Here is an 11,726-nt window from a genome sequence, read left to right on the forward strand (position 1 = left end):
GCTGTTATGTTAAACTTATATTAAAGTTTTTCTTCATTACCCATTCAAGCCGTCTCCAGCCATTATTAGTTAATTACAATAACATTTTTAATATAAAAATAAACCAAATTTCAACATTGATGAAATAATACCCACTCATATCAAAGCTGATAAACACATGACAAACATATTACATTTTATTGTGTTGATTTTTTATAGTTGTACCAAACCCAGGATTTAGTCAGCTGTGGTGTGTTGATCTTGAATATTTGGTACCAACCCCATGATTTAATGAGTTTTGGTGTGTTAACAGTCAATAGTTACCACTCCTGCGATTTAGTGAGTAACCATTGAAACTCTGAATCATTATTCTTTTATAGTTAAAAGTACAAGATAAGGCATTAGATCTTAAGATAGTTATTAATCTTCAGATACAACACCAGATGCTAGGTATTATAGTTAGGGATCATTTTCTCTATCACTCTTTTCTCTGTTTATGATAAGCTTTGTCACAAATCTAATGTAACCCATATATACTATATATTCACTGGAGCTGGGTAATTAGTGGAACTTTAATAAATTACTTTTACTTCGTTTTCAGGAAGCAGTACAAACCATTAAGTTATGTGATTAGCTGTTATGTCAACATCAGATTCATATATGTATAATGAACTATTTTAGTCCTGTGACTAACATTAACTTGGATGTAAGGTTTATATCATTTTTACAATGAACCTCAGGCTTGTATCATACTTATAATGAATCATTTTAGTTCTATGACTAATATTGACTTAAATCTTGGGTTTGTATCATGTTTATCATGAATCACTTTAGTCTTATGACTAGCTATAACTTGAACATCAGGTTCGTATCTTATTTATAGTGATTCACCTGATGGTTAATGTTGTGAGAGCTGTATGCTTATATAAATATTAACTTTATATTTTATGTTTTGTTAATTTTATAATAAATAGTATTGCTTCAAATTACATTTTATGTGTAAATTTAATATATTTTTAATTGTTTTTTTTTGTCACAGCGGGTATGCCTCCTCCTCCACATCCACCTCCAGTGTCCTCTTATGGGGGAATGGCTCCACCACCACCACCTCCTTCTATGCCTCCCCTTCCACCAACTAGTTCACAGCCTCCAATGCCTCCACAGCAGGGCCGTGGTGTTGGAATGCCTCCAACATCTGGACCTGCAATTCCTCCAAGAGGACCACCCCCTGGAATGCCACCATCTATGGGTAAGAACAAATTTGGATATTACATTGCAATATCATAGGATATTATGGAACCAAACAATGACATGTTACAACCAATACTTTATAGCAGCTGTTCAAGTACATCAAATTTTGTTTTAACATATCCCTCGAGATTCGTTGCACCGAAATGTTCTACCTACCTTTAGCTTATGTAACTAAAACAGGATTATACTGAGTAAGCTGTACACAACCTTCACACAGTCCTCACAACTGTTGTACTCAACTTTAGTATGCATAGATAGACTAGATATTGAACGAGGGAGACTATACACAATTGTCACAACTATTGTACTCAACTTTAGCTTGCACAGATATACCAGGTATTGAACCAAGGAAACTGTACATAGTCCTCATTCAACTTTAACTTGGTATTACCAGGTATTATATTGGGGAACTGTAATGAATCCTCACAACTGTTGTACTCAACTTTATCTTGCATAGATATATTAAACTGGAGAAGCAGTACACAGTCCTCACAACTGTTGTACTTAAATTTAGCTTCCATAGATTAAACTAGTCTCACACTGGGAAGCTGTACAGGATCCTAACACAGTTCCTCCAAGTGCTCTACTGATCTATAACTCTAAAACAAGAGCGTGGGTCACTATGACCCCATATGAGTTAAATCTGTATAATAAACTAACCACGCTGGCATTCTCGGGTTGTCTTGTATAGACTCGTGTACAGCCATCCAATGTTTTGTGCTTAAGTGAAACATCCACACTTATACCAAGTATTAACACATATTATTTCCTCTCAAGTTGCTCTCCATTGGCTCAGAAGCAAGTCTCATGGCTTATAACACAAAAGTTAGATTTTTCTACTTGTGATGGTCACAACAAAGATGGCCCTTTCTATAGTTTTGTGCTTAACAGTAAAACAAACAAACAAAATCCTTGTAAGTTTCTCTTGTCAAGTTGTGTTGAAGTGAACATTGGATAACAGTAGAATATCCACACACATACCAGGTATTAAAATGTACCAGGTTTTCCATAATTTCTCTTGTTACATTTTGTGACTTGAATAAAATGTTCCAAGTTTAGCATTGGATAACAATGGAATATACACATACATACCAGGCATTAACATGTGTCAGATCCTCCAAAATTTGTCTTGTCAAGTTGTGTAGCTTGAACAAAGTGTTCCAATTTTAACATTGGGTAACAGTGCTTTTAAAGAGCGATATTAGCTTCCTTAGTTTTTGGATTTGTGTAGTCACTTTATAAAGATTCTTTATTCTTTCTTATATGAGAGTATAAAGTATTTATTATAGAGAGCCTTGTAAGATACTTAGCCAAATAATATACTTGTGATAAAACTTTCTCCACCCTGTAATTTAACTAAAGGTAGGTTAATGATGACAATCCTTTTATGTGTATGTAACATTCTTCTTTACTTTCTCTTTGATAGTAAAGGGATAATCAGAATATGTTGACTTTATTGACTCGATTTCCCTTATACAGTTGTACTTGATAGCTGTCCTCACTCTTTTTATATTTCAAAGATATGTATTTGAAGATATCTTTAATTTTAGTATATTTATAATTATATCAAGTTTGAAAATTTGGAAATTATTTATTTGATCCCACATTCTCATGTTCAAAATTTCATCTACTGTAGAGGCACTGAGGATCTGTTTCAGTTTGGTAACTCTTTCTTTATAACAAGCTTGAATATTTGGAAATACGTTTTCCCAGCTCAGTTTCTTGTGTTCAAGATGTCATCTGTTGTAGTGGCTCTGAGGATCTGTTTCAGTTTGGTAACTCATTCTTTATAACAAGCTTGAATATTTGGATATGTGTTTTCCCAGTCCAGTTCTTGTGTTCAAGATGTCATCTGTTGTAGTGGCTCTGAGGATCTATTTCAGTTCGGTAACTCATTCTTTATAACAAGCTTGAATATTTGGTATGGACCAAGTTTTAGTTCCCCAGTCAGTCAGCAGTAAGTTTGCAAACTTAAAATGCTAAGCTGTGGGGTTCGATTCCCTGTGGTAAACATAGTACAGGTAGCCTGTTGTATCGCACACATAAATAAAATGTATTTTGTCCATAGTGGCTCAGCAGTAAGTCTAGAATTATGATGCTAAAAATTGAGTTTAGGTACTTTGTGGACACAGCACAAATAATCCATTGTGTAGCTGTATGCTTAACAAAAAGTATCATACAAACATTCTGTTATAAATTTAAAGTAAAATATAAAGATACAAACGTTTAAAATCATCAGGATTCCTTGTAGCAACATTTATCATAAGTTAAGGAAAATACTATTTCTGTGGCTAATGTATGTTGCATTATTATGTAGAAAATAACAGTGTATATGGAATCCCCATAGCTTTTCTAAAGATCCTTTAGTATATGAGGTGATGTGAATAGTACTAAAAGGAGCATGTTATGCAGATTTATAGAAACTTGAAACCTTAATAGCACACTTATTGAAAATTATCATTCCATGAAAAGTTTAATAATTTTATTTCCCAAAACTTAATATGATTTTGATTATGCTTTAGGACCACCTCCAGGTATGCCTGTGCCCCCAGGGATGCGACAACCACCTCCAAATATGAATTTTGGACCTAGACCTCCACCATTTGGTAAGATAAACTTATATATTGAAGATTTAAGCTATACTGTAGTTTACCATAACTTCTGCAAATTGATAACTAAAACTTCTTAACCTTTTGGGAATTTCAGCTGAAATGTGATTTACTATAGCTTCCATGTCTTAGTAACTGAAATGTCTTAAAATGAACTGAGAACATTTAGAATGTCTGCTTGTAGGGAGTGATATTTCAGTCACTTCTACATGAAATCTGATGGATCCAACCCCTAAACTGTTTTATTTACAAGACACCTTAGAAAGCTTTTAGTTGCACTCATTACTTAACCACAGTAACATTTCACAAATCCGATTGTAAAGTTTATCTAAGCAGCAAAGATAACACAGGCCTGTGAAGTTAAACTTCATAAAATTTGTTTTGGTTTTAATAACAGATTTTCCATAACAGCTATGCAAATTTTCAAAATAATATTCATTTTTTTCTAGCACTTAAGGATTTTTTACAAATCGGGAAGAAAAACTCTTACTTAGATCAAATTATTATTTCATTTATGATAATGAACATTTTTTATTATTATGTTTGTCATGTTTGGGTTCTAGAATGATCAATAAGACTCTCATGTCGCGATTGGTATAGAGAAATCTATAGCCAGTGGTTGTCAACATTTTAAGCATAACAAAATGTGACCCAATTTCAATGAAAATGGTTCACTTATGTAAAAATACTTATGAAATTTTGTGAAAATCTGTACGTGATGGAGAAAAATGGATATCATTTTCGGATTCAGCGTACAGGAATTACTGTAGAACATGTAAAAATTTCAACACAATAAAATCATTGCAGGCCTGTGTAATTTAATGAACCATTATGGAAGCTAAAGAATGCATTCTTATGTTTTTAAAGTTATGCTTGGTTAGGTATATGTCATGTTACAAAAAGAATCTTGATCTTTATAGGACCTCCCCCAGGTAGTAGGCCACCATTTCCACGCAGAGGACCTGCACCACCACCACCACCACGTGGAATGGGGTCCCAAGGAGGTCCTCCTCCTCCTCACGCAATGCCTCCTGGAGGAATGCGTCCTCCACCACCCCCACCTCCACCAAATTATGAAAGCTAAAATGAACATCCAGCTCTAAGCAGCAGCATAAAGATAATATTTGGTTTTAAAGATTTGGAAAATCTATCTACCATCATTTTCATATAACCTGATCTTAATCCTTTGTATATTGTTCTACTAGTGAAATAAAATTTTCTTTTACTGGGAAGGCTTGAGTAGTTTAACAAGAATTCACATCAGTAATTTTATTTATTCTGTAACTTAGTTTGTACTAATGTGAATAACAGCAATGTTTTACATGCCTAAAGCACATTATAAAGACTATATAGTTGCAGTTCAGGTATATACTTTCATGTGACTACCACTCCTACCCCCACCTTCCAAGGGGATTTTATGTTGCTATTATTTTTGATATCCTATCATATGGCAAATTGAATTCCAGTTGTTTGCCACTTGGCCTCATCTGCCTCCTTATTTTAATTTCCCCTCAAACTAGGTCATCCAACAAAAAATGTCAGAAAAGGATTAGGGTTTATAAAATTTATTCTCGCCTGCCTTAATACTATATTCATGTGTAGTATTTGATATCAGTGTAATAAGAATTAAAATGGCTTTCCCTTGATCATAGTTTAGTAGAAATGTCTTTTACATTTGATAGCTTAACAAAAAAATCAACATAACTATTGTGAATGCTATTGTATCATAAAGGCAAATATTTTGATTTGGCAGAAATTATATAAATGAAATAATTTGCATAAATGCTAAAATTGTACATTTTATGGCAACTGATTTCATCATGTTTGTAGGATGCATTGTCACGTTAAAGGGTATGATGATCAAATCCACATTTTTTAATGCAACGATTATTAGTTTTGTCATGTTTATAGGATGCTCTGTCATATTAAAAAATATTAGAGGGCCTGCCTAGGTCCTTTGCTGGTCCAGGGAGGCACCCTGGTAGGAGGTCTGGGAACAAAAACCCCCATCCAAAAATTATTTTCAGAAGTTTTGAGGAATCTTTTATTCAGTTTTTAGATATTTTGTGTATTAGAGAATAAAATTAACTGAACTAAAATAGTAACGAACATGATCATGATTTAGTCTAAACTGTTAAAAAAAAAGTTACCAAGTTAAAAATTATGGTCAATTAATATTTTTGACTTTGTCAAAAAGCTGTAGTCTGAACATAGAAATTTATAAAAAAATAACACTGCTGCTCTGTGAAACACAAACATTATAGACTGCCTTTCTTAGAAGTTTTCACTGTGAAAAATTCTAAACTGATTGTATTGTCTTCACAACTGTTCTTGTGATCTTTAAAACCTTGACATCTTTGCCATAGCAAACTCCTGACTGCCAGTTATAGGGAAGGCTCAGAAACAGGACTAGGATATCTTCAGATATCCTATTTTTCTCAACTGCATGGCCTATCAGCAAGCTCATACTTATGCTCAGAAGATCAGATATCTAAGGCACAAGGAATTTTGGATTAAGTTCATTTCCAGTATCTCTCTCAACACCAGATCTAAGTACACACACTTCTGATTTTATAACTGATGGTCAAGAGGTTTCTGATTACTACGAACACCCTCACGGAATGCTTTTCTTGCCATCCAAACACATTCACATATCCCCCTTTTTATTTGACCTGATAAGGGCTGATAAAACACCACCATCTTTATGGTCCAATCATCTGTTTGATTATAATCGACCATTTCCTCTGGTGTAACTTAAAATTGATCTAAATTGGTCAAGCAGTGCATTAAGTGGTAAGATGACATTCATTATGAGATGTTGCACTTTGCTTCTCCTTAACAGATGGGGATTTTCAATCAAGCTACTAATATCCCTTTTTTTAAGCTTGAAAAAGATCCTAAGATTCCTTCTAATTAAAGAGGCATTGCTTTGACTAGCTGTCTCTGTAAAGTTTTGAATAGAATAATATTCCTAGTGTTTGTCTTGTTTGATTCAAGGAATCAATTTCTTTTTTAATTTTGAGAAGTCTTATGATACCACAAGGAGGTTTAGCATCTTACAGATCCCTTTATATAGGCTAAGTGGCCACTTACCCATTTTTATTTGTAATTTTTTTATCTGCGAGATCATTCTGAGTTATGTCTGCAATGTCACACTTCTTAGCATTAAGATCAATGCCATCATTGAACAACCTTCTCCTACACTTGAGAACGGAATTCAATGGTGATGACTTTCAGAATTCCTGTCAGTCATTGAACATGAGGTATATTAAATGGCTGCATTACTTTGCCCTTATCTGAGTGGATCACAGCAAATGTTTCAAAGTTTTGTATTCTAAAACCACTGGCAGGCATTTTTGCACCAGTGGGGATCGCATCCTGATCCCAAGCTCCACTTATGAGGTATTCTAATTTCTCTAGTGGCTGAGACAACTTTCTTGGTACCTCTTATAAATGATAATTCTTCTCTTTCTCCAGTTGGTACTACAACTAGTGTGTAATGACTGTCTTAGCTTCTATTCATGGGTGTCCACTATCTCATCTACTAGGGATACAGTTCTAACTGGTGAATGTTGTCTGCCAGCAGCAAGTCCATTCCTATAAAATACATAATAAAAACACAATGCAGACCCTTTACATTAATCAAAACATAATTGTTCAAATACTTAAACAACTCTTCTAGATAAGCACATTAACAATCCATTTTTACAATAAATGACAAAATCAAATATTCATAAAACTGATACACTAAAAGCAAACCATAGTGAAAATAACTAGTCACATATTTTCTTCAGAATGTTTTATTAAAATATATACATGCATACACTGAACTAAATAACAAAAATAGAGTAGATGTAGAACATAAATAAAAACAACTATATATTTACATGATTTAATGAGAAGTTGTACGTTACTGCAGCTTCCTGGTAGAGGGGCTTTTTGATGTGACCCTCCTGATTTTGGGTGGAATTCAGTTTTCAAGTTCTTTTTTATCAAGCACATGATAATCCTAACTGTTAATCAAGTGAGAATCAATATAGTGTGCATCACCTGATAGCTTGAAAAGCAAGGAAGGTTACTTCCTTTCAATCATCAGATTGCACAACCTAATGATAGTCCTAGCTTTGATGACTGAGTAGTAGTCATAAAATTTAACCCATACATTTTGCTGGATGTTATTGGACAATGGCCCAGTAAGCAAGGAATGCTACTTCATTTCAAGTGTTGGTTGTATGAACTGATGACTGTCTTAGCTTTTACTCGTAGGTGGAAGCCATGTGGAGACCTCTCCAAGTGGTCTTAAACTCGACCTGTGCCAACTCATTCATTTCTACGACTCTTATTTGTCCTTGTTTCCCTAAACTCTCCATTGTAGTTGTGGTGAGTACTTCTACATCTAAAATCATTCCTTTAGACACAATTTAAAAATATATAGTGTATGTACCTGCATAGATAAGTAAACAATCACCTCTACTGGATTAGTGAATAGCTCATTAGCTTTTAATCCCATAAGATGAATCTCTGCTGAACTAGTCACGATGAAAAACATGTAGAACTGATCGAAGGAAGTGTGTTTAAATACACCAGGTAAGCTCAATTTCTTTGTTCAGTAGACAGCATCACCTCATGACCTTTATTCTCACATAGTATTGGTTGGCATTAGCATTCAAATATTGTCAATTTGACCAGCAAAAGATGTTACAATTGCTAATCCTTTCAACCTAGGTGCTATATGTTTCAGCAATATCCACTAGGTAGAATAGATATTATCAACTATAAAGAACAATGAAAAAAGCAATTAGAACAAGTCAATATATATATACCTATTTTTCTTCATTAGATTTATTTCATCATTAGTTTTAATATTCTAACGAAATTTAAAAAAAATTGCTATGTTACTAAAGTAGGTACAAAACATAAAATATGCCTGCATGTCACGCTGATTCGCTTAGCTCTTTGAAGGCTCTGGAAGTGAATTATGTCAGTTCTCACCTAATTCTCTTAAACATTCAGAAAAGGCTGGACCATTTATCTCTGATAAGTTTTTCTGGCCATGTTGGTATTTGTGGGAATAAGCTCACTCACACTATGGCAAATGAAGTCTGTCAGGTTTTATGTATGTATGGGCTAGATTCTTTACAGTAGATGTCTGTAACTTGTTGGTGATAAATTCCAACAATAAACAAACAGCACACAATCCACTTGTTTTAAAATAATATATTAAAACAAGCCAAACGTATATACAAATGTTTGTTACACCGTTGGTTATTGAAGTTGTGTCCAGAGCTTTAAATAATTGTCTATTTTCTGTCAAAGTTCACACAGGCTGGTTCAGTTACTTTAGAACACAATTTGACAATATAAATTATTCTCCCTATTCAGTTATTACAGTACAATCTAAACTCACAATCACACAGTCTAGAGAGAGGAAGTCACACACTAATTTCTTTGACAAGGGAACTATCCACAACTGTGAGGGTTTTATGACACTCAATCCTTACACACTGATTTATTTGACAAGGAACTAGTCACTACTGTGTGGGCTTTTTGACATGGACACGCAAGTCTCAATTGCCCACGTTTTATTTTCGTGCTGTCTCTACGACAACCAGAGGCTGCATCATTTTAGACATATTTTAGTTCGTGGTTTCACATTAACCTTGGACTGTAATTGGTGATAGTATCACTGTCTAGTTTGATCATGATTTAAACTTTTTACCAGCTATATATATTTTTAATTCTCGTGCTGTCTCTACGATAACCAGAGGCTGCATCATTTTAGACATATTTTAGTTCGTGGTTTCACATTAACCTTGGACTGTAATTGGTGATAGTATCACTGTCTAGTTTGATCATGATTTAAACTTTTTACCAGCTATATATATTTTTAATTCTGTTTAACTTTTAATCTTATTTCAAAAAGATTTTCGATATTTATTTTATCCAGCTTATAAATGAAATAATACATAGTTTGGCGCAGATAGACCCGTTGCGTTGAAATCAAATAAGTACATTTTGCTGAAAGGGCAAGCATGTTTGGTGGAACGGGGATTCGAACCCATAGGTTGCGAGTCGAGCACCTTAACCACCTTCATGATAAGAAAGTTTACATAGAACGGGTCATTAGTTCCCAAACTTTTTTGGCAATTGAACACTTTTTAGCTGAGAAAGAGCTTACGGAACACTAGAGACATGAAATATCAGTGTAAATGGTATGTTGCGCGCGCAGCGCCCTCTAGATTGGTATTATTATTATTAATTATTTATTTAATCAGATTACATATTAATGAATATTTACATTTTTATGCTTATAATATATTTTAGGTACAAACCTCTCCACTAAGATATTATGTAGAATAGATATGACATCTATAATTCTTCTTCAATGTGAAATCGATATTATCTAATTCTAATACATAGGAAAATATTTCATAATAAGTTATGATCGTACAAAAAGTGTTAAATAATTTATTAAAATTCAAAATCATGATTTTCTCACGGAGCACCTATCAATCTCAAACGGAATACCAGTGTTCCGTGGAACATAGTTTGGGAAACGCTGGTTCATATGATAGAGACAGATAACATTTTATATTGAAGTCTTATCTGGCTGATTATGTTACAGAGTAAAATGCCGCCATGGACTTTCTGTAACTCAAACACTATTATTTACTACTTCATTGTAAGTGTACAATGTACCAGTTTGGCCGCGAATTTTGATTTCATTCCTTTAAGTCGCACGCTCAATCCTTTTTGGGCCGCACCTTTTTTTTTCATACCTAAGGTGTTTTTGATTAGATTTCATGACTTTTTGTCAACAAACCACAGCAAATAAAAAAGTGGCACTCGATAGTAACCGATATTAGCCTTAGGATTGCAACCCTAATATTTGGAAAAGACATATACGTTACAGAACCAACCAAATTCTTTAAAATATAGGTGGTAGTTTTACCTCTCTAAAACAGTGTTAATAACTTCCTTTATAGTAACGCCATGGAAACTAGATTAACAATTTCTTATCATCTCCCGCATGCAATCTGTATAGCCGTATCAAGCATTATTATTTACGCCAATTGCTTAAGCTAGTACCACATGGCGCTAATCGTTCTTTAATTAGGAAGTTTCGTAAAATTTAGCAAATTTACGCTTAAAGGTTGGCAATGAATAATAACCGTCCACTAGTATGGTTCTTTTGAAAACTTGAGCTAGAAACTGCTAATCTAGTTTGCTTGGCCTAACTAATACTTATGTGTCTGCACCTGCTTTCACCTATAGTTTTGTTGCTCTAAATCACCCGTCTTTAATCCGAATGAAGCTGTAGTAAAAATTTCAGACCGATAGCTTAGGTGACTTTTTGCATAGGCGTGCTCAAATATTTTGGTCAAAACTGAACGGTTTTTGTTGAATAACTTTACACATGTGGCTTGTATCTAGATCAATTTTGACACCTAATTTTAAGTTGTAAAGATCTATTAGTCTTCGAAATTTGTAAGAAATCTACGAAAATTAAGTATGTTTTTCTATCAAATAAAGTTTCCGTACTTGCGGTGCGAAGAAAAAAAATGAAGAAATTCAATCAACATTGGAAATTTTATATCTCGTGTATTTCTTAATGGATTGCCTTGAAGTTTGGTTTGTGAAGTAAAAGTTCAGTAGAGTATATCCACTGAAAATATATGATAGTTATGATTACCACAGTCCGAGCTACTCAAAGTAGAAAATCGCTAAACTATTACTTCTGCTAATAACTTGGCCCGGCATGGCCAGGTGGTTAGGGCACTCGCCTCGTAACCTGAGGGTCGCGGGTTCGAATCCCCGTCCCACCAAACTTGCTCGCCCTGTCAGCCTAGGGGGTGATTAATTTTGACGTAATATCACAATATTCGT

At 34.0% G+C, this 11,726-nt stretch overlaps 1 protein-coding gene across 1 annotated transcript in view; it reads left to right on the forward strand.

Moving 5' to 3' along the window:
• Nucleotides 1–5,071, forward strand: part of LOC106469964 (splicing factor 3B subunit 4-like) — a 47,844-nt gene extending 42,773 nt beyond the window's left edge. Inside the window, exons 8-10 of the mRNA XM_022398526.1 lie at nt 1,019–1,228; nt 3,753–3,836; nt 4,760–5,071. Of these exons, the coding sequence (XP_022254234.1) occupies nt 1,019–1,228; nt 3,753–3,836; nt 4,760–4,923 (458 nt within the window). The 3' untranslated portion in view covers nt 4,924–5,071. The remainder of the gene's footprint in view (nt 1–1,018; nt 1,229–3,752; nt 3,837–4,759) is intronic.
• The last annotated feature ends 6,655 nt before the right edge of the window (nt 5,072–11,726 follow it).

Source organism: Limulus polyphemus, unplaced genomic scaffold, assembly GCF_000517525.1.
Source record: "Limulus polyphemus unplaced genomic scaffold, Limulus_polyphemus-2.1.2 Scaffold3746, whole genome shotgun sequence".
NCBI classification, from domain to species: domain Eukaryota; kingdom Metazoa; phylum Arthropoda; class Merostomata; order Xiphosura; family Limulidae; genus Limulus; species Limulus polyphemus.